This window comes from Zeugodacus cucurbitae, chromosome 3, assembly GCF_028554725.1.
Source record: "Zeugodacus cucurbitae isolate PBARC_wt_2022May chromosome 3, idZeuCucr1.2, whole genome shotgun sequence".
Lineage (NCBI taxonomy): Eukaryota > Metazoa > Arthropoda > Insecta > Diptera > Tephritidae > Zeugodacus > Zeugodacus cucurbitae.
In genome coordinates this window covers 55,510,473-55,535,665 of record NC_071668.1, presented here as the reverse complement: position 1 = coordinate 55,535,665, position 25,193 = coordinate 55,510,473, and the positions used below count along the sequence as shown (strand labels likewise).

The 25,193-nt window shown below is 35.5% G+C and overlaps 1 protein-coding gene and 1 long non-coding RNA gene across 5 annotated transcripts in view; one reads left to right on the top strand and one right to left on the bottom strand.

Moving 5' to 3' along the window:
* LOC114804478 (uncharacterized) overlaps positions 1–25,193 on the bottom strand; it is a 92,989-nt gene that overhangs the window by 59,930 nt on the left and 7,866 nt on the right. The window lies entirely within an intron of this gene.
* The window catches only part of Duox_0 (dual oxidase), a 49,010-nt gene that overhangs the window by 20,093 nt on the left and 3,724 nt on the right, over positions 1–25,193 (top strand). The window contains exons 3-8 of the mRNA XM_011190998.3: positions 19,272–19,352; positions 21,222–21,571; positions 21,685–21,889; positions 21,951–22,354; positions 22,412–22,689; positions 23,504–25,152. Of these exons, the coding sequence (XP_011189300.1) occupies positions 19,272–19,352; positions 21,222–21,571; positions 21,685–21,889; positions 21,951–22,354; positions 22,412–22,689; positions 23,504–25,152 (2,967 nt within the window). The remainder of the gene's footprint in view (positions 1–19,271; positions 19,353–21,221; positions 21,572–21,684; positions 21,890–21,950; positions 22,355–22,411; positions 22,690–23,503; positions 25,153–25,193) is intronic.

The window sequence follows — 25,193 nt, the reverse complement described above, 5'->3', positions numbered from 1 at the left end:
CGAATAGAATGTAAGACGTCATCATTCTGTGGCAAAACTGAAACCCATTCAAACCGTCAAGATTAAACCTTTTTTCGTCAGAAAAATTTTATCCCTCTATTCTGAAGTCCACTTCATATGTGTTTTTGCGAATTTTTCCTTGCATCCAAATGACCTTTCATCAGAGTCATTGCTTTACATGTCTTTTTACAAACAATGTTTAGTGTGGAATCATTTATGGAGCATTTTGCACATAAACGTTGAAAAATAACAAGAGTTTGTCGATCGGCAAAACTAAATGCGCTCACTGTACCTCCCAAACAGAAGACTTAAGACACGAACTTGAAGTCGACATACCATCTAATTCCTAACGCACTGCCGACAAATTTGGTTGTAAATTCCACATATTTCAAGAAATTCGAAATTAAATTTATGTTTCCCATCAAACAGTCTCCTTGGCTTGCGCTTCAGAAAATGTATGCAAGTGTGTACAAGATTGGAAAGCAAAGGGATTTCTCAGATTTTTTAATATTTGCGGACCAATATTAATATGACATTTATTACTATTTATTACTAAGCATTATCAAACAAAAATAGAACGAGGTCAGGAGGCATTTTAATTACAATGAGCATCTATACACATAAGAAAAGGCTTAGCGTTCTAAAGTGTAATACTTGAAAAGCCAAATATTTAATGTAAAAATTTAAAATAATTTGTTTATTTTTATTTCTAAAATAAATGAATATAAAAAACTACTTTATTTTTTTTAATAAATTAAATTTTTAGGAAATCACATCTCTTTAGGGTTTTTCAGTAAAAATTAATTTTATAAATTAAAAATAAATTTAATTAAAAAAAAAAATTATGAAAAATAAATATGTATATTGATTTTATTTCATTTTTTGTAACCAAATATATTAACATATTTTCTTTAAAAATAAATATAATTTTTCTGTTAATTAAAGGTAATTAAATTAATTGGTTTTTAATTAAAATAAAATATATATATTTTTTTAATAAAAATAAATATATTTTTTTTAAACAAAACTTTGATTTAATGTTTGAAAGATTTGATATTTGCAAGATTTAACCACTTTTGAGAATCGTTGAACATTTTCATTTGAGCGTTAGTGTATCTCAATACCGATATCCACATATCATTTAATTCTGCGGTCAACATTCCAATGCTTTGATCACCATTTTCTAAATGTTATGCATTTTCATAAATTCAAACACTAATTTAATTGCACACCATATAAAATAAATCTTGAATTATTTCCCTACTTATTTACACTATTATAACTGAATGTTAATCATAATTAGCGTGCGATGTGAACAATACAAAATATCGGGTTCATTCTACTTAGAAAATTAGCATGAAATAAATACCACTTTGAATGTGCGAATATACCCATGTGTATATATTTAGCAATGTAAATTAACTGAGCAGAAAAATACAGACTTAAGTGATTACATAAATACAAACAGTACGAATGGAGAGTACTAAACCAATTGTACTATTGCGTCCACTGACATTTGACTTCAGCTCGTAGATTTGCTCAGGTGTATATGTATATGAATAAGTTCATATTTTTATACACAGAGGCAAACATACATACAAAAGTATAGCAGTCATGCAAATTAACTGTCGTTCAAATTAGTTAAATAAAAAATTAAAATATGTCAATATGTACATATATACCATAGACAATGAGCAACGCTTTTGCACATACATACATATACATAAATAATCACCAATTAAAATACGACGAAAAAATCCACGGCGCGTAAACTGTAAACAAAAGTTACTACGGATGATTTGCGTTGAAAAGGGGCGCGTCCCGACACGCCATGCTGTAGACAAGTGCACTCATACACACACACACAAACATTAATAAATATGCAAGCGAATTCTTAGAATTGCTTTGAATAAAAGCTTTTTTCAACTACATACTGATTTAACAGTAAAATGTAAGATAATGCGCGGCAACTACAAATCGAAATTGCTGACAATTTATATTAATTTGTGACGTCAGCAAACGGGTGTTTTGATTTTTTGCTTGGAATCCGCTTAGTATTTCGTATTGCATAATAGTTTTGCGCGGCAGCTATGCACTTATCTGATCGCAGCATTACATCAGCGCTACTGTGGCACTACAGCAGTTTGACGCGTACAACTGTTATCACCATTAAGCGAGTGATCATCCAATTGCATACATATTTATATTAAAATTTATATTTCCATACAAACATGCATAGTGCGCAGCATAAATGGCATGGCGCACATCATAATAAAACACAATTGACGCAAGTGATTAACAATGTTGGATTTATATTAATGGAGAATTATTAAAAAAAAATTATAAATGACTTTGAGAATAAATATTTGCGAAGCATCTCCGTTGCTTATAAAGCTATGAGGAAGCTTACGGTAGCCACTTAGCGCGCATCAAGTAGATATAAGATAAAGAAGCTAAACACTGTTTGTTTGCATTCATATATATACATATATGTATGTATGGATGTATGTATATATTTCTTGCAGCTTGCATAATATTTTTTTCTAATTTCCATGCAAAAATCTGCATAAATAACTTTTATGCATAATATCTATCATTGCTTCTTATTAAATATGTATTATTTTAATTAAAGTTGTTTCATTGACTTTTTTATTTAAAATGTATACATATGTATGTATAAGGTGTGAAAAATATTTCATTTCAATAATCAATATTTACACAAACTCCTTCAACTATTTTCAACAACAGCAAAAACAAGAAAAAACGTTAACTTCGGCTGTACCGAAGCTAATATACCCCTCACAGGTGCATTTATTCGTTCGGTTTGTATGGCAGCTATATGCTATAGTGAACCGATCTGAACATTTTTTTCGGAGATTAAATTATTTCTATGAGCAATAACTCACACCAAATTTCGTGAAGATATGTAGTAAAATGCGGAAGTTTTCCATACAAGCCCTTGATTCCAATCGTTCAGTTTGTAGACAGCTATATGATATAGTGGTCCGATATCAGCAGTTCCGACAAATGAGCAGCTTTTTGAAGAGAAAATAACATCTGCAAAATTTCAAAACGATATCTTAAAAACTGAAGGACTAGTTCGTATATATACAGACAGGCAGACAGACGGACGGACAGACAGACAGACGGACATCGCTAAATCGACTCAGTTCAACATACTGATCATTTATATATATACTTTATAGGGCCTCCGACGCTTCCTACTGGGTGTTACAAACTTCGTGGCAAACTTAATATACCCTGTTCAGGCTATAAAGATATCGATATGGCACAAATAGTTCTAAAGGTGTGGCAACTCTCATATAAAGCTATTGAAATCGGACTATACCTTGTTCATACCGAAAATCATAAGGAAATGAAGGATACAACATTTATTTCTAATAATAGTTGGTATGATATAATATAAGTAGAATTGGTGCTTCTACGAGACCGCATATACCTAAAATAAAAGTTTTCTTTGCCTAGTCCCGAAAATATTGTTCAATGTATACATTCTTTTAATAAAATTGCCTGGAAATATCTTCTAGAGCATAACGAAGTTTAATGCCATAAGGAGTTAGGGCTAGTCAGGATTTTCAAAATATAATTAAATATTTAAGTGTAATATCTTAAAAATATTCTCTAAAAATTTGAAGTTGATCCGTTAATTACTTTTCGAGTTATTTGACAAATAACAAAGAGATACTCCAACCCGTAGTGTGAAACTTAAAATGCGTTTTTCTCAAAACTATGTTTTTGGAACTGGTGATAACTGTAACTCCGCTCAATATATTTTAATGAAATTTCTACAGCTTTTAGAATACATAATTATCCTCGGCCGGAGCGAAGCTCTTTTTTTCCAAATTTTTATTTTTTAAGACCAATTACCTGTAGATTTTTTCTCGAAAATCTAAAAAAATTTCCTGATGCCACCATTTTACTGAAAATTGACATTTTTACGTGTCTCTGACTACCCCTAACACCTTAAGTAAATGACATAAGTCAGACCTTCCCCTATCTCCACTACAACCAATATACCAATTTTCAAATTTCGGTCTGATTTTATACTGCATCTATCGGCCAATGTCAATATAAAATTGAAAATACAGTATTTTCGCTTCATCGCACATAAAAATTTGCACAAATTTTCGTTCCATTATTCGAGGAATCAATTAACAGATATTCGTATAATTGAACAAGTTGTTCTCGTTTAAATGAACAGTTGGTTCTATTACAGGAATCACGCTTAATTGGACCATGTGCTGAATTAAGGGATTAGATGCGTTTCAAAATTTGAAATTTTTTGTCTTATTAAATAGTACAGTATTATAGTATTATCCAAAATTATCAAATCGATACGAGTAAAATAAATTTCAAGAGATAGACACTTTGGAAGATCCGCCCATTACAGCGTTTTAGACAGCCAAATTAATTGATCAATTAAAATTTACATTTAGAAACTTTTTTGCTTTTTATACTGCCGGCTACTCGATAACCGATCAGCTGTAACACATTTTTGTTTTTCTTTTCATAAGAAGTTGGTAAGTTTCATCAGCTGATTAATATTTTTAGCAGCGACATCTACCGTAGCTTTGTTTTTATCAAAAAAAAAATCAGCCAATTGCAGACAAAGAACGTATGTATATCGTACTTGGAACTTTTCTAACTTGAATCACCATAATCCACAAAAAACTTCGAGCTAGAGAGACTTCCGAGTTACAGAAGGTAATTTGTATGAATTTTGACTTCTATTGCCAATTCAATAATTCGAGTTATGAAGAACTTCGAGTTATGGAAGTTGAACTGTATTTTATTTTGTATGTAAATCGATCTTAATAAGCCTTTAAATCGAGAAGATGCCGGTCAATTGATCAATTAGCTCCTGTCTAAAAACGCTATATATATGCTCGTCTGTTCGACTTTGTAAAGAATATTACGATTAATATTTAAGTTATTTCATTGATACTAAGTGGAATTGTTAAATTAAACACTTTGTGGCCTTTATATACCTTTCTATAACTAATTCGACGTTCACCGTCTTTCTGCATGACTGCAATTGACTCACAGTTTGGTCTAATGTCGAATGTTTAATTCAATATTTTTTATTATTACTAACAGCTGAACGTAGTTCCACACCTAAAATTCATGCGATTCTTTGCAATGGTCAGCGGCATGAGAACTTAACCATTGTTTGCTTATAAATATTTATAAAAATGAATTAAACATCTGTTTGCAATATTTAAGAGCAGCCTCTTTAGTCGCTTTCTATTTTTATTAGCAATAAGTTGTCATCCTTTGGACAACCGTTCACATACAAAATAATCATCATCACAAGATTAATACAGGAAAGTCGAGAGAATAGCAAAAATTTTGAAAGCCAATGACACAATAACAAGTCAACTATAAAATTTTTGTCGGGATATGTGGTAATATTACTTGTAAAATTATAGAGTGTAGTTGAAATTATAAAAGTTGAAATATTCTACACTTTTAGACAAAAAATTTACAAAAATTTTTCTAAGACAACTTCTTACCGATAAGAAAATTGTAATACAAAAGAGAATCATTAGATTTACATATTTATTTTTCAGCCAATCTATTTGTTTTATTCTATTTTATTTCAATCTCATTATTTCACCGACATACTGATTCATTCATTGCTTACTTAAATATGCCTACATTCAAATAGCAACATTATAGCGTAATTTTTATTTGCTCTAAACATTCATTTGGAATTACTCAACCGGAACTCAAACTGAATGAAATTTATGACGGAACAAACGTGCTGAATAGCAGCATCTAATACAATAAAGTGTCTTACAGCTGTTGAAATAGCATGACTAGATTAGAGTAAATGAACTTTAGGTGTTTCCCATGACGTAGATATTCAAGTCCGCTTTTCATAATGGAATTTCAACGCATAGTGAATACGTTGTTTATAGAGATCCGTATGGTTAAATAATAAATATGTGGGCAATTTCCTAGAGTAAAATGGATTTATATTAGATTGATATCTGATTTTATGAAATAGTCATCATTATTGTATTATCACATTTGTTTGAGTTCACATCGTTTACAAATAAAATATGTATTTATTTAAGTGCAATAATGTTGCAAACTCTATGTCACAAACGTTGTAGAAATCAGCTGTTGCGGCAAACTACAGAAAAACCAGTTTGTTTAAGCTGCTCACACTCGCAATTGTCATCTCGAGTTGCTTTGTGTACGATTAGACAGGCGTACAGTGTATGATAAAAATATATAATACCTTTTTTGTTCGTTTAAAGAAGTATTTTAAAGTTATGAATAAACAAGTAAGGAAAGGCTAAATTCGGGTGCAACCGAACATTTTATACTCTCGCAATTTATAGAAATATTATTAAGATAACACACAAATTTACCCATAAATTCGGCATACAGTTTAATTGAATAACGGAAATCGTCATATATAGATATGAGGACTGAGGTAATTCCTTAACCGATTTCATTCAATTTCACCAGCAAGGTACACTATATACAAGACTATACGCTCACTTAATTTTGCTAAGTATATCACATATCAACCAATACATATATGCGGAATAAAGCCCACCGTTCTTTTAAAAAACCTATAACCTATATGGGAGCTAGGAGATGATATTTTTGAAAACTTATAATTAGGTATATGGGAGCTAAGAGATGTTATGACCCGATTTTAATAATTTTTGGAAAGACGCACTATTAGAAAAAAACAATTTCCTCTGAATTACATTAAATTTATCTAAGAGATTTACCCATATTGTCGGTTAAAATTTACCCTTAGGCGCTGAGTTCAACATTTTCGATATCTGGGGCCTTGAAAAGTAATAGTCCGTTTTCGATTTATATTTCATTCCTTATGTTTATATTATAAAGTGAAGGAATAAGATGGAATTCAAAATTGAGTTATAAGGAAAGTAGTCGTGGTTGTGAACCGATTTCGCCCATTCTTTATCCGTGTTATCAGGGTGTCAAGAAAATATTATATACCGAATTTCATTGAAATTTGTCGAGTAGTTCCTGAGATATGGTTTTGACCCATAGTCATAAGTGGCGATGCCACGCCCATTTTTCATTTTGTTAAAAAAATCTGAGTGCAGCTTCCTTCTGCTATTATATCCGTGAAATTTAGTGTTTCTGACGTTTTTCGTTAGTGAGTTAACCCACTTTTAGTAATTTTCAACCTAACCTTTGTATGCGAGGTGGGCGGTTATTATCCGATTTCATTTCATTTTCGGTTTTGGACTGTATTAAGAAGTGACTGAAAGAATCGAAATTGATTTTCGATATTTTGTGGGCGTGGCAAAGGTCCGATTTTGCCCATCTTCGAAAGCAACCTCCTCAGGGTGCCAAGGAATACGTGTTCCAAGTTTCGTTAAGATATCTCAATTTTTACTCAAGTTATCCGTTGCCCGGACAGACGGACGGACGGACGGAGTCTTAGCAATTTTTGTTGCGAGAGTATAAAAAAATAATAATTAATACAACTTCGAGTGAAAAATAGATAATACATTCTTGTGTTGAGATATTAATGGTTTTCAAGCCGTCATGGTTTTTAAGGAACTAAAATATATTTTTTTTTAATTCTTGAACAGTATTATACTATTTTTTGCCACGTACTAATGTTTTATACTTATATGTAACTATTTTCAACTGTAATTTTTGATTCTCTAGAAATTTTTCATAAAAGCGAAGCAGTGTTTTTTACAATTGTATCAATTAAAAACATTTTTCGTCACCTAAATTTTACATTAGGTCAAAAAACGTAATCGATTTTTGGAAAATTGTAGGCTAACCTCATAAGTCTCCTTCAAGAGCATTTCAGTAGAAAATATATCATAAGGATTGAAATTTCTCAAAAAAAAAAATTAATGCACTACATTTTTGGCGCGAACTGTAGGTTTGTGTGATTTGTTTTAACGACATTCCAGCAATATAATAACTAAGCAAAGTGCAAATCTACACATATCTACTCAGATTTATCTGAATTTAAGCGCGTTCCGCTAAATAATGTACGAGGATCTAATCAACTGATTTGATATTAGAAATCACATTTTGCTATTGCGATTAGCAAAACATCAATGAACTATACGAACATACAATAAACTAATAAACATACAAATATGTACAGCTAGTTCATTCATGCAATTTAAGCCTAACTAGTACCCGAGGTGGCACAAAAAAAAATTAATGAAAGTATAAATTGATAATAATTAATCAAAAAACAAGTCTTCAAAATGAGCAATGCTTTTCTTCTACGCCTCTTTGATATGCGCAATATTATTGACTTATGCGCTCCCTGTCAGCCAAACGAGACATAAAAAAAGAATACCAAGCTTGTTGGGTCCAGTTGGCTTTTTGGAAAGTAGGCGTCCCAGTCAAAATCGCACACGTGTATGGGTATTAAAAAAAGACTGTTATCGCATAATTCCCCTTCACTTTACTCGACAACTTTTATTTTAAACGATTTTTGTTTTTGTTGTCTTGTACTTGTTGACCAAAGCACATCGTTTGCTGTATGCTACGGATTATTCATTTGTTTTGATATAAAATTTACATTTGCTTTATCGTGTCTTTAAGATTTTAATATTTGCCGTTTTTATTGTAGAGGAAGTGTTATAGAAGTCAACAACCGGCAAATGTTGTTTAAGTAGCGTCGCGTAAAAACAGAAACCACAAGTAGATACCGGATCTTGACGCTACACTTAAGCTTAAGCTATTTTTATTTATTATTAACTGGTGATATGTGCGATGATAATAGTAATATAACTCGTTTTCAAAATGAAAGTAGAAGCTATGAATTAAGAATCATGAAGTGTGCCTCATTATTAGAGATTTCATTTGAATTTCTATTGAAATTGTGACTTGGGGACAAAATGTCTTACGATTAGAAATGTTCACTACAGTTTGCAATTTGCTTAGTTGTATATTTTGATATAAGTGACAGCGCTGTTAAAAAATATTTCTAATTTTACATGGATATTTGTTTCATGTTTGTCAAAGGTTTTCAATATTGTTTTGTTATACTTTTCTAAAGACGTATTTGATCACAAATATTTATAAATTAAAGACTTTCTGAATATTTTCAAAAAGCCTTTCATAACGTTTTATCTTTAAACCCAAAAATATGTCACGTAGTATTTTTGGGTTTAAATTTTCAACGGGTGGCAACTCTGTTTCAAAATATTTCTGATTTGAAAATTTTCTGAAACATTTCATACTCGTTTTAATTTTATCACGCATTTTTTTAATAGTTTCCGTTTTATTTTATATTAGGTGGCAACTCTGTTCAAGGATTTTACGAACTCTCGGAGTTTAAGACGCATATTTTATATTTTTTTTAATTTGTTCACAAATAAAAATTTGTGTAAGTCAGAATTGGTGGTTTAGTGATTAGAGTGATATATTTCCCATTAATCGTTGTTTCATTATCTCGACCTCTTTCTCAAGCTCTTTACATACTTTCTATTCTCTTGATCAATTCTAATTCGGATATCATATATTTCGTATAAGGAAGTTTCTATATTAAATGTTTATCTTGATACAGGATTAAAGATCTTAAACCAGAAGAGCTAGAACATCTCTTCGAGCGAATTGAATTTACTAGCAATAATGTCGGTTAATTAAGCTCAACCCCCACCAGATTAGTCAAGACTTATATTCTTGTCTGAAACGACAACATCCCATAGCTTCATATGGGATCGAACAAGACTGGACAAAAATGCATGTGCGCTTGGTTTGGTCTCGAACAAAATACGTTTTGTGTCTTATCTAATCCGGTGTGTTTGAGCTTTAACTTCATACTGGGCCAATAAAACGTTCCTGAAGTTCCCAAAATAGAATGATTAGGTCGGTTTTTTGCTCTCGAAGCAAATTGATATCAATGTATGGTGCTTCATTATGAGAGATTGTGAAAGGAAAATAATATAAAACTAAAACCAAAAAAGCTAAAATGAACTATCAGATTTTCAAACCAAGAGAATATATTATAATGCTTTCAAGGAAGTTTCCATTTTAATTTTTAAACTTGTGATTACAATATTAAAGGACTTTAATGGGAAGAATTCATCTCGACGTTTGATGTGTCGAGCGAATTGACTGTATTGACTTTATTTGGGAGATCCTCGGCATGTGATAAAAGATTCATAAAACACTATTGCATGACCCCAAAATGGCTGTTTGGTACGACGTTTGAGCCTCAACCATATACCAACGATTGGATCATATTTTACTAACAAAAGAAAACCCTTATGGAAATCGATATCAATGTATGTTGTTTTATTGTGAAAGATCTCATCTCATAAATCAAAGATCCATGACATTATGTCAATCGAACTATTAAGTTTCTGCAAAAAACTTCCTGGTCTCAAAAAGGAGTGGCGTTGACTGGTCGCCTCGATCTCCAAATTCGACACTCCTGACTTTATTCTGTTTTTTATTTAACTCAAACTAATATTGCAATACTAATTTAATTTGTTTTTTATTTATTTGAATAAACAAATTAAAATACTGGCATACCAGCGAAATTCCGCGATTTCTATTTATGCGTAGCAGGTACATGGGTACATGGGTCCATGCATACCAACATATACATTTTTGTTATTCAAACTAAAAACAGTTCAACTTATATTTTTTTAATCTTTTTCATTTTTTTATTTTATTTTCTCCTCTTTTGATTTTTTCTCTGCTTCTGCGGTATGCAAAAACATTCGTCGAGTATCTTGTTTGACATGAAAATCGCCAAAGATTCGCACTTGAATAACTAAATTAGTAATTACGGCTCTACTCAGTCTACTTAAATGTTTTTTATATCTTGTTTGCATTTACTTTTCTATGACTACTTCAGACAAATTGGTATCTTAAAATTTAATTGGGTAGTGAATGGCGCTAAATCGGGTAAATTGAAATACGAACACGTACGCATTTGGCTACAACACTCGTAAATCTATAACAAACAACCGTAATCGTCAACTATGTGTACAAAAATAAATCAAAAAAGATTTATGTTTTGTAAATTTACTTTGTTTATTTATTTTAATTGGCATTTTCTTAGTGGTTTGCTATGCTTCATTATGCAATGAAAATAGGTGGTTCAGAAGCAAGTATTTTTTATTGAAGAAGTGGAAGGTATGGGTTTCCAAATACAAATATTTCTTCTAGAGTAAAACACGGTTGTATTTTAAGATAATTCATCCGTTCATATAGGCAGATAGTTTGCATTTGAACCACCCGGTACTCCACATAAATGGTCAATATATTATATACAAACATACACACATATGTATTTCTACATATAAATCAAATCTGCTTATGCGAATCATTAAAACGCGATAAACGCAGCTAACAAATTGTTGCTGTCGCCATCATCGACATCGCTTAAAACAACAAAAACTAACAATGTTGACAACAGCAGCACCAACAGCTACGGCTGTAATTACGAAAACGGCTACTCAAATTTCAAATCGTATAAATTAAGCAAATTTTGATTTCATTTGCCTTTTTCAATTGAACACGTCGTTGTTGTTGCTGTGTATTCTTAAAATACGCCCGTGTTGTCTACAGTGTAGTGCCCACTTGACAGCAAACAATTCGCTATTTGATGGTCACATTAGACTGGCTGACTGTGTTTTTGAGTCACTCGAGATTTATACAAAACGCAATGGAAAATATTTTTAAATTCGTGCCGATCGATATCTGTGCACTTCATTTGATATATCTGCATACTTAAAATTCCTATTTAAAGCATAACAAGAGTATAGTTTAAAAAATACAAACAACTGGTGCTCAACCATTTTTTTAATCGATCTACGAATATTGAGTGCCGTCAATTCGGGGAAATACGTCATTAAATATTTTAATGTTACTAACTTACGTTTTTTATAAAATACCACTTTTTTCAAAAGATTTTTTGGAATGTTATCATATTTTTGAGATCATGTGTAGTAGATGTGAACATTCAGTTAATATTCATTTGTGATAATGACTACTACACGTCAATTACGGTCTTAAATGCAGAGACCGATCGGTCTTGGCATCGGCATCTGCCTTACATTAATTTTTCTTTTACTTTCTTGATTTCTTAAAAGTCTAAAATATTAAGTCTTCTGTTCACCTTATAATATTAAATTCACGATGATAATATTAAGTCTAGTATAAAGAACTTTATTATTTTTGGTTTAAATTTATTGTTACATTATTTAGAATGATTCGATTTATTCCAAATATACACAGTTTTGTTCAAGAACTTGTTGAGATTTGGAAGATAATTTCATAAAGTCACTCGTATAGAAACCCTTGTTGCTATTGGCAAAAAACTGGGAGAATATGTTTTTAAAAGTTTCTCTTGAGACAAATTTTCATAATCACCATCATTCGCCATAGACAGGAATAGACAGGAAGTAATAATCATTTGGTGCTGGTTTGGACTATGAGGTGCATGTACAAGAACCTCGTAAAACAGGCAAAAATTGGGGATCGGTCCGACACTACTTAAAAGTATGACTTTAAATTTCTCTATCTCAAGACAATTGAATTTCTTTTAAATATACAATTGAAGTTTTCTTTTAAAGAAAAACATGATTTCCCATCACTCACATCCTTTAGCTCGTTACATTTGGACCAGCTATGCTCCAACTTCTTTAATTTGTCTAAAAACTTAAGACGCACGGACCAAATTTGAAGAACACGGTGAATGCGGCAGAAGTACTGGGTCTAATTTGAACTATTTGGCTGATTGTTGTCATGTGGGAAGAGTAATTGGGGTATTTTTCCGAATATACAAATATTTAATTATTTGGAACATAACTTGTTTCGTAGTCGAGTAATTTAGGCACCATTTTGATGTTGACTTTAAAATACAACAGTTATTGCCAGGAGACCTAATGTCTTTTAAATAAATCGACACTCTTGTTGATGAAAATAAAATATTAAATTTTCAAATTAATTTTTTTAATTCTCTTGATTTGATGAAAATGCCACCACATAATCTTCAATTGAAGATTGGGTAATTTATTTTTATTCCGAACTCATATCGATTATGCAACGGATCATCAAAAATATCACGGAAAATATTATTGAAACAACAATTTTAAAAGAAACAAGTAAGGAAGGGCTAAGTTCGGGTGTAACCGAACATTTTATACTCTCGCAATTTATTTATTTAACTTTATTTATATTATATAATAAACAATTTGACCCACATATCCGTCATATATAATATTGTATAAAGTATATATATTGTATAAAGTCCATTGAAAGTTGGAAACCATAATATTAGGTTAGAAGCACCGAGGTCCTCGTGTTCCATATATGAAGCCTTAAAAACCTATGGTCCGATTTCGGCGATTTTTAGAAAGGGGCTGCCACACTATAAACATAGTATTTGTGCAAAGTTCCACACCGATATCTTCACTAGTGCTTACTTTATATATTGTAAAGTAAACGATTTAGATCGTCTTCAAAGTTCCGGTATATAGGAAGTAGGCCTGGTTGTGAAGCGATTTGGCCTATTTTCACAACATATCATTGGGATGTAAGGAAACTATTACAAACCAATTTCATTGAAATCGGTCGAGTAGTTCCTGAGATATGGTTTAAGAAGGGGCTAAAAAAAAGACCGCAGAATGTTTGGTTTATATAGCTCTATTGGTTTGCGAGATATGTACAAAAAACTTAGTAGGGGCGAGGCCACGCCCACTTCCCCAAAAAAATTACATCCAAATATGCCCCTTCATAGTGCGATCCTTCATACCAAATTTTACTTCCATAGCTTTATTTATGGCTTAGTTATGGCACTTTATGTGTTTTCGGTTTTCGCCATTTTGTGGGCGTGGCAGTGGTACGATTTTGCTCATTTTCGAAAGCAACCTTCCGATGGTGCAAAGAAATAAGTGTGCCAAGTTTCATCAAGATATCTTAATTTTTACTCAAGTTACAGCTTGCACAGACGGACAGACAGACATTCGGATTTGAACTCCACTCTTCACCCTGATCACTTTGGTATATATAACCCTATATCTAACTCGTTTAGTTTTGGGTGTTACAAACAACCGTTATGTGAACAAAACTATAATACTCTCTTTAGCAACTATGTTGCTAGCAACTTTGTTTCGAGAGTATAAAAATAAGTCTCTAAGCTAAGTAATCCTCTTTTGGATAGATTTAGAGAATCTATTTTTTTCTCATGAGCAAATATATATTTTGCATGTTCACGTGTGGGAACTTGTATTTGCTTTTGGAATATTCTTACAAACTTTAATACCATATCAACCAACAATTGCCATAACATCAAATAAAAATTTAAAACGATAGTAACCTTCCTATATTTTTCCTTTTTCCCTATATTTTTAAATAATTAGTGACTCCATAAAAATATCACTATATCAAATAGTTAACCAGTATATGTAATTAAACTTATACCTTATCTACAGTATGGGAGTATATTAAACCATTTAAAAAAATCGTACACAACAATTCTTCGAAAAGTTAACATATTTAACTACCAATTAATTGAATTATTATTTGAGTCTATATGTATATTGTACACACCTGCCTACATTTATACAAACGTTGTTGAATTACTAAATGCAAGGCCTATACAATTATGTTGACAAATGATATCATTAATCGAAATATTATTAATTCGAATAGAATTGTGCATTTAAGTATTTATATACTATAAACTTGAGTATAAACAGGGTGCATTAACTATATAAATTGTGGCTTTATAATTAATTTGGAAAATTGTTTGAATAATTGCTCAATTAATGATATCCTTTATTGACTACAGTACAATTTACTCTCCATTAATTCTAACAATGATTTCGACACTATTTCTTGTTTCAAAGCAAACAATCATCAGAGGATTACTGGGCACTTTGCTTCAAAAAATTCTCAGGAAAATAAGTAATAGTTAAATCTGGAGATATAGGAGACCAATTAATCTCAGCCATTTTTGACTTAGGACTTTCAGAGATTTTTTTTTGCTGAAAGTGAATACTACATCGAGAGGTACAGGTAGCGTTTTCCCAACTTAATCGATTAGTAAATATCAAAGTTATTACCGACATAAAAGACAGCTCACCCTATATAGTTTGTAAGCAATCAATTTAAAGCTACACCTGCGCAAAGCAGTTACTTCATGAATTGTATAGCACAAAAAATACGAATTCTTGCTATCAGTTATTTACAATAATTTTCAATTCCAGTTCAAACACATGAATTGCCTTCGCTACGAATTGCTGCAACTGCTTGACAATTTAGAGTAAGAAATGTTGAGAAAAAGGAATTAATTAAAAAGCAATAGGCGCACCGTTGAAGTTGCAGTATTTCATTTTTTTATTGAGTACGGCATTGGCTACTTCTGTTATATACACACATATGCGGCGATTCACACAGAAGGCGAATCATTAGCGTCGGCAATTAACAATTTAATATAAAAAATTGAAAATTCAAAGCAAAACGCAGCGACATAATTAATGTTTGTCAGCTTATTAGTTTTTACTAAATTGTGACCAAATACGATTTTCATGCGCGAGTGCCAGGCACGAATGCATGCACACACGTTCGCCAATGCCGGCGTTACATACGCTCTTCTGTGTAAATAATTACTTGCAGTTTCGATTGCATTGTCACCTTTTTGCAAAACCCTTACCGAATAATTGTCAATAGCCATAAACATGAGTAACTCAGTGTAGTGGTGTTAATTAAATTTTTATTTTGTTGTAATTTGTTTTCACTCATTTACGGTTTTACTTATATTTTAATGAGTAGCAGATGGTGGTTCACCCAAAAACTAAAATTCATTATAATGAATTTATATTATAGGGTGTCTTTTCCTAGAGGGTAGTTGCCAAAGCATTTGCCAAGGTAAGCAGATATGTAATTTATGATCACAAATTACCGTAAAAATTTTTAAAATTCAAAGAAAATTATTTACAAAACTTTGTGTGGAAAGCTTACTGGGAAAATCACCGATGAACATATTTCTGTCTTTATGGGTTTGAAATGTACAAGTTAATTCTCAATTAGTTATCTAAATGCTAAATGGTTCCAACAATTCTGTAAAATAAGCAATACCGCTCCTGATGCCATTACTTTATTGTGGTGCGGAACAAACTGAGTATAGCGTCAGAAGTATATGACGAATTAATTGCGGCTCGGAAGTTGATGATCATTAATGAATGATGAGATTCAACTGGCATTCTGGGGAGTAACTTTGAATGAAAGTTCGTCTCTGGGTTCCAATATAAACTAGAATTTCTCCATTTGTTAAACCGATGACTCGAAAATAGCGAAAGTAATTGATACTGGAACATTAGAACTCAGAACAGAATGCTAACCTGTAGTCATAAGCTTGAAGAAACACCTCTCATGTACATCAAGAGGTCCCTCATACAGTACGTATACGACATTGAAAAATACTTCGACCAGATTTTGGAATAAGACAGTTTCCCGCGTGCCTTAAACGTCATTCACAGCAAAGTTATTAACACCATCCTTGACTCCCTCCCAGTGCAGATGATGAGCGCGAGCTGTCTCACGAAACCAGATTTACCCTCGCGCAACTTCGTTCTGAATATTGTAGCATGGTAAATTCTTCTTCATGTCCGGCATGCTAAAAGTCTCCGTATGATACTAACTATCTATTTGCATGGCCAACGAACCTGGATCATCTAACACCCCTCTCCCTATGCCTACACTCAAAAGCTCGTTTCCTGTGCCTTCCGTTTGAAGACCTCGATGACAATTAATCTTACACTTTCTTCTTAAGCAGGGTCTAGATAATCGTTAACATCAACATAAGTAGCTCGCAGTCTAGGAAAACATTAGGTTAGGTTAGGTTAGGTTGGTCTGGTAGGCCTGCAGGCCACGCATAGACCAGTTATGGTCCTTTGCGATACCAGAATGGAGTGCCTTTACGTGTTCCCTGAGTAGTAGTCATCATTCAGGATGCCTGCGCCTGTCGTGAATTTTAATAGTTTATGAGGCTTCACTGACGATATCTCCTCTAACTTATCGTACTGTAGGGCCCCTAAGTACATAATACGCTGTCTCGCTAACGCAGGACAAACGCACAAGAGATGCTCCACTGTTTCCTTGGTGCCCCGCTCTTGACATTTTCTGCATTCCTCCCGATCTAACAGCCCCATTTTATAGGCATGTGCCGCTACAAGGCTGTGACCGGTAAGAATGACAACCATGGTCCTACAGCTCTTTCCATCGAGCTCCAGTAGGAACCTTGTATATTTTTGATCTACCGCTTTGCACATGACCTTTGCAGTTTTACACCCCGGTAGATCCTTCCAGCGAGATATGATTCTTCTTGCCGTGCACCTGTCTATGTCATCGTAAAGAATGTGCATGGGTTTAGCGATGTTGATCATGTTTCCGGGTGACAGCTGTACACCACTCTTGGAAATCCCGTCTACGATTTCGTTGCCCTCGATGCCTTTATGGCCTGGCACCCAGTAGAAGTGTAGCCTCATATTTCTGGCGATCCTCACTACTGCTGCCCTGCTGCTCAGGACACTTTTGGCCGATATTCGACACGATGTTACTGCCTTGATTGCCGCTTGGCTGTCTACGTAGATGTTAATTTTAGAGTATTGGCCTTGTGCTCTGGAGGCTAGCTCTGCTGCCTTCCCAATAGCAAAGACCTCTGCTTGAAATATACTGCAGTGATTCGGCAGTTTGAACGGCTGTTTTATGCCTAATTCCGGACAGTATATTCCTGCACCTACTCCCTCATCCATTTTAGAGCCATCCGTATAGATATTTAAGGTGTTGCATGTAGTTACGGTGCCCTTGCGCCACCCATCCTTTTCCATGTTTACCATGAAACGTCTTTCCCAGTTGTAGAATGGGACCAGATAGTCGATACCTGTCAGACTGCTCTTAGCAACCGAGCTGAGTCCGAAGGATCTGTATGTGAATTCACCTATTGCCATCAGTCGACCCGCCGATTTCGCCGCGCAGCTTTCGGCAAAGAGATCTATAGGTGGCAGGTTTAATATTCGTTCTAGAGCAGCCGTTGGGGTGGTTCTTAGGGCCCCCGTTATACATAGCGCGGCAAGCCGTTGAACCTTTTCCATCAGCTTCCGATAAGTAGATTTTCTGGTACCCGTCCACCATACCAGAACCCCGTAGAGCAGAATTGGTCTCACTATTGCTGTGTAGCACCAGTGCATGAGAGTGGGAGAAAGCCCCCAGGTAGTGCCAAGCATCTTCCTGCATGCATACAGAGCATTACTGGTTTTCCTCACTCTCTCCTCCACATTGTACTTCCACAGAAGTTTGGTGTCCAAGACTACCCCTAGGTATTTGGTACGGTCCTTAAGCGGGAGCTCGGTCCCATTTAGCGAAGGGGGCTTCCATGCAGGTATTTTGTACCTTCTAGTAAACACCAGAAGGTCTGTCTTTTCCGCATTGAGCCCCAATCCCGCTTGCGTTGCCCAGTTATTGACAGTGCTGAGAGTGCTGGTCATTATACTGCTAGGAAAACATTGACCTTCTAAGATATAAAATAAGGTTATTTCACTGTAAATCTATAAATCAGACATCAATGAAGATATTAGACTAAAGATTTGCATAAATAGTCCTTCTAATGCATATCAACTTTTAACTAAATTGGTCAAAATCGGCCTATAATTTTTGAACCTCATAGATACTGAATATTAGGTCTTCAGCGCCCATGGTTGACTTTGTACTAAAAGTTGCGGTAAATTTGTTCAGTATCTTAATATGATAATTATGATTTAGTAACAAGGTGTTAAAAATGGATAAAATTTAAATATTTAATTTAATCGATCCAGACCTTTCTCTAGCACCAATATAGTGTTTTCGCCTTTCAAGTTGATTTCACAACGCAACCAAGGTCAATGGGTATCTTAATAAAATTACATGGAAACATACATATTTTTCGAACAAATTTTAGTTTAATGTCAAAGTTAGATGAAATTGGTCCAGAGATTCTACTCTAGACCCTGAATACGTAATATAATATATCGATTGCCACCTCTCTGAATAACTTTAAGTCATGTCGTTTTGGTAATTTAAATATGAATGCCCCCTTATTTTGTACAGATAATATGAATAAAAAGCAATCTGTTGAATCAGCTTGATTGAGTTCAAAAGTATTATAGAATAGTATATATTAATCCGAAGATATATATAATCCTATATATAATACATACATATCTCCATTATATAATTCCTATAAATATTTGATCCACTTTTATCTTATATCTTTACAGATAAAATGTACAGTTTAACCGAGAAGCAGCGCTATGATGGCTGGTACAATAATTTAGCGCATCCAGACTGGGGATCAGTTGGTGAGTACAATAACAAACACAGACAGTCAGATAAATATTCATAAGCCTATAAATGGTCATGCCTGTATGAATATACGAGTATGTAAGTAAACAACTGGCAGACGAGACACGTTTCAAATTTGCAATTCGCAAACTATTATGAAATAGCTCAAAAGCCGCTCGTGACGTTGACCCGGTTTCCCTTTCGAGCGGAGAGATTGTACTTGTTGTTCAAAGCTATTTTTATAACAAAGCCTCTTCTTAACTGCGCACAGCTGATCAATGCTCCCTACGGTGATCTCGCATCGCACCCGCACTCTCTCAAACTCATTTGCATTGTCGTGTGCAACGATTGTCAGCCGCTCACTGATCGTGCGCTGAATTTTTCTTTATATTCAATACAGTTTATATTGTTTGCTTTGGGAAATATGTGGGTGTCTAATAGACTTTTAAATACCCATTAATGAATTTGCCTTTGAAGGGCTTTTGACTTGCCATTTTATTTTACATTTTGTAGTATTAGTTTTATAGTTTAGGCATTACATATGTTAATAAGCCCTTTAGTGCGATTGCTTGATATACATATATTTAATGACAGGGATTCCCAATCAATTATTTTTGTAATGGAGTCAGCTGTCTGTTGCTGCAAGTCAAAGGGTTGGGAACTCCCGTTTTAAGATGCATCGATGGATTCTACATTCTTCTAAAGAATATTATATAATACTTAATCTCTCTTCATGGCTCTTCATCTAGTTCATACTAGCACTGGTGAAACAAAGACTTGTAGGACTCTCTTTCAAGAAGTAAGGTTCAGGTTCTGACCTCAATAGTTATCATCTGGAAACAGACCAAAGATTCCTTGATCATTTTCGATTTAGCTCATAGCGCAATTCTGGAGTTCTCAAGTCATTTTAGTTTGGCGCTGTTTACTCCAGAGGTCCTTATGTAAGCTCAACTCTAAACAATGATTATCGGTCGTAAGGTCTTCTAATCCGAGTTTAGGTTAGGTTTGTAGGCAGATCTCTGCAAAAACAGATGATCTCACCTAGACAGCCAGGCGCTGTCCATTGTGATACCAATAAAACTCCCTGTGGATCAAAGACCTTTAAGATTCAGCAAAACGCTTGGAATCTGTTACAAATTTCTTAAGACGACTAATGTCGATTCTAGCCAATTCGCTAGGATTGCCGAAGAAGGACCCTCCGAGGTGTTTCAACCTCAGTCTGGCAAAAGCAGGACAATGAAGAAGGAAATGCTTAGATGATTCCACCCCGCCTTCCTCCATACAGCTTTGGCAACTTGCATCAGCCACGATCCCAAGTCTCAACGAATGGGTACCCATTGGACAATGTCCAGTAAGTACACCAATGATCGCGCTGAGATGGACCTTGCTTAGCGAAAGCAGTTGAAAGGACCTCTTACTCTCCACGGAGAGCCAAAACCTCCCCACTGAACAAGTGCTGGTAGTTGACCAGCGTTTGACGAGCTCATGCGTAGTTTGCATGTCCAGCACTCTTGCGCAGGTGGACCATGGTCTAGCAACGCGCTCCCATTCTTACGTCAATGTAGCTAGGGTACCCTCCCTTGCAAGCTGGTCCGCTATACAGTTACCAACGATTCCGCGGGTCCGAGTTCAATAGCGAGAGATCTTAGAAGCTTCCTATGTTCAGTAAGATACAACTTTCTTTAGTGGTACAAGTTCTAACTGGCCAATGTTCTCTGGGTTCCTGTGTGGGAAAGGTAAACTCCATTCTGTCGAAGTTGTGTTGAAGGTGTTTTGTTATTACACACTTCATTCCAACTATTCAATCCTTTTCGTCACTAAATTTAACGATTAATCATGTACTTCAGTTCTCAAAAATTTATAATGTATCCTTTTTTAAATTTCAGATAGTCATTTGGTGCGAAAAGCACCGCCCTCATATTCAGACGGCGTTTACTCTATGGCTGGCTCAAATCGTCCATCCACACGCCGATTGAGTCGTTTATTTATGGGTGGCCGCGATGGCTTGGCATCTAAGCACAATCGCACCGCGTTCTTAGCGTTTTTCGGACAAGTTGTGGCGAATGAAATAGTGATGGCTTCCGAGTCGGGTTGCCCCATCGAGATGCATCGCATTGAGATTGAAAAATGCGATGAAATGTACGATCGTGAGTGTCGCGGTGATCGCTATATACCATTCCATCGTGCTGCATACGATCGTCATACCGGGCAGAGTCCGAATGCGCCACGTGAACAGGTAATTATGCAGGGATTGATGATTAAAAAAAAACTTGTATTTAAATACTCTCGAGTTCCAACTTAAGTTTACTCTATGCCTGACCCCATCCAAAAATTACCTACACTTCGCAGATAAATCAAATGACTGCTTGGATTGATGGCAGTTTCATTTACAGCACCTCAGAGGCGTGGCTCAACGCAATGCGTTCGTTCCACAATGGTACACTGCTCACGGAGAAGGGTGGCAAAATGCCCATTAAGAATACAATGCGCGTGCCGCTCTTCAACAATCCAGCGCCGAATGTGATGAAGATGCTCAGTCCAGAGCGTCTATTTTGTAAGTTATATTTTTGTTGATATTTTTTCTTATAACTTAATTTCCTTTTCTTCTGTGCCAGTACTTGGTGATCCGCGAACGAATCAGAATCCCGCTGTGCTCTCATTTGCCATACTCTTCTTGCGTTGGCATAATACACTCGCGCAACGCATCAAACGCGCTCATTCCGACTGGAGTGATGAGGATATCTTCCAGCGTGCGCGCCATTTGGTCATCGCTAGTTTGCAAAATGTAATTATGTATGAATATCTGCCCGCCTTTTTGGGTTCGGAAGTGAAACCGTACGATGGTTACAAGCAGGAAATTCATCCCGGCATTGGACATATCTTCCAAGCGGCTGCATTCCGTTTCGGTCATACAATGATACCGCCCGGCATTTATCGGCGTGACGCCAAGTGTAATTATAAGAAGACGCCTATGGGTTATCCAGCAATACGGTTGTGCTCCACTTGGTGGGACTCAAGTGTAAGTTTACTCTTCACCGCTTACAACTGATTTACTAATTTGTATTTTGATTTACAGGACTTTTTCACGGACACCACAGTCGAGGAGGTGCTACTTGGTATGTCTTCACAGATTGCCGAACGTGAAGATCCCGTGCTGTGTACAGATGTGCGTGATAAACTCTTCGGTCCTATGGAATTTACTCGACGTGACTTGGGTGCTTTGAATATCATGCGTGGTCGTGATAACGGTTTACCTGATTATAATACAGCGCGAGAGGCGTTTGGTTTGCCGCGTCGTAATGATTGGAAAGAAATCAACCCGGAGTTGTTTGAGAAAAATCCAGAATTATTAAGGTGACTAAACTACAATTAGATTATATTAAAGTTTCCAATTTTCCAACGCAAAGTTATCCTTTAAGGCCTTGGTATCCAGGCCATTATTAAAAAAGTCGAATGGTTATTATGGTTAATGGTCTTAGTCTTCGTTAGTCTTCTTAAGAGTCGCCCTCAAAAAATCCAAAAGACCTCCACATGAAATTACCCTTAATTCTTTATACTTATACTTGACCTATTTTAGTTGTCCTTGACCTCATTAGTTCTTATATGACCAAATCGATACTTGATTATAATATTTGTATAAGGACGTCCGATCTATAAAGGATTTTGCGAAGTTATCCCTTCGGATTCATTCAGAGATGCTTCAATCAAGGTCAGTAATGCTGCCTGACTTTGGTTGCCATACAAGCTTTTCAGCTCGGAGAAGATGCTTGGCCGCCGGTTTCAGACTTTCTTCGTTGTCTAGCGGCACTTCTCACCTAAATGCTTTTCCAGTCAAACTTCGAGAGAATGTAAACTAGCTTTAATTATTTCCTCCTTTAATTTAATTGCTGAACCCGCTCCATAGTTTAACCATGGAAGTCCATAGGCTGTGTATAGAGGTTAATTCCGCATTTGTGGGATCTGAGTTGATACATATCTGATCTAAACCGTCTGCAGACTTTGGAATGTCCGTTCTCTGCAGATCATAAATGTAATCTTCGTATATTTCTCTCCAGAATTTCATTGATCTATGTGAGAACATTTATCGAGTTGAAAGTAGACTTGGATCTTATATATGTACATCTCGTTACTTAGCCCGAATCTCAAATGTATTTTCATTAACTTTCAGAATGCTGATTACTGCCTACGATGATCGTCTGGATAATGTGGACGTGTACGTTGGTGGCATGCTGGAGTCATACGGGCAACCCGGCGAATTCTTCACAGTCGTAATAAAGGAACAATTCGAGCGTTTGCGTGACGCCGATCGTTTTTGGTTCGAAAACGAAAGGAATGGTATTTTTACGCGCGAAGAAATCGAAGAACTACGGCAGATAACCATGTGGGACATTATAGTGAACAGCACGGATATTAACAATTCCGACATACAACAAGATGTGTTTATGTGGCGCGAAGGTGATCCCTGCCCACAGCCCATGCAATTGAATGCTTCGGAACTGGAGCCCTGCCAATACCTCGAGGGATACGATTACTTTTCCGGTTCGGAGTTGATGTTTATTTATGCTTGCGTTTTCCTCGGCTTCGTGCCCATTCTATGCGCTGGCGCTGGCTACTGTGTGGTGAAGTTGCAAAATAGTAAAAGACGCAAGTTAAAGATACGCCAGGAGGCCTTACGTTCGGCACAAAACAAAGGCTCTGTTGATAAGATGTTGGCACGCGAATGGCTGCATGCGAATCACAAACGTTTGGTCACCGTAAAGTTCGGTCCAGAGGCGGCTATCTACACAGTGGATAGGAAGGGTGAGAAATTGCGTAGTTTCAATTTGAAGAATATAGAAGTGATCACGGTGGAGGAATCGGCAACGAATCACATTAAGAAGAAACCGTATATACTGCTGCGTGTGCCGAACGATCACGATTTGGTGCTAGAGTTGGAATCATATGGCGCGCGACGTAAGTTCGTCAAGAAGTTGGAAGACTTTCTCTTTTTGCATAAGAAAGAAATGACGCTGGTGGAAGTGAATCGTGAGGTTATGTTGGCGCGTGCTGAAACGCGTGAGAGACGCCAGAAGCGGCTGGAGTATTTCTTCCGCGAAGCATATGCGCTAACATTTGGCTTGCGGCCAGGCGAGCGACGACGCCGTTCCGACGCCTCCACCGATGGCGAAGTGATGACAGTTATGCGTACGAGTCTATCAAAAGCCGAGTTTGCGGCGGCGTTAGGCATGAAACCGTACGATATGTTCGTGCGTAAAATGTTCAATATTGTCGATAAGGATCAAGATGGCCGTATAAGTTTTCAGGAGTTTCTCGAGACTGTGGTGCTCTTCTCGCGTGGCAAGACCGATGATAAACTGCGTATTATCTTCGATATGTGCGACAATGATCGTAACGGTGTAATCGATAAGGGTGAATTGAGTGAAATGATGCGTTCGCTGGTGGAGATGGCGCGCACCACCAGTTTGGGTGATGATCAGGTGACCGAGTTGATTGATGGCATGTTCCAAGACGTGGGATTGGAACATAAGAACCACTTAACCTATCAGGACTTCAAATTAATGATGAAAGAATATAAAGGTGACTTTGTAGCGATCGGTTTGGATTGCAAAGGTGCGAAACAGAACTTCCTCGACACTTCAACTAATGTGGCGCGTATGACCTCATTCAATATCGAGCCAATGCAGGAGAAGCCACGTCACTGGATGCAAGAGAAATGGGACAGTTATATAACGTTCCTAGAAGAGAATCGCCAGAACATCTTTTATTTGTTTCTGTTCTACGTCATCACGATTGTGTTGTTCGTAGAGCGCTTCATACGTGAGTAATTTGTTTAATCAAAGGAATTAAAAGTTCTATAA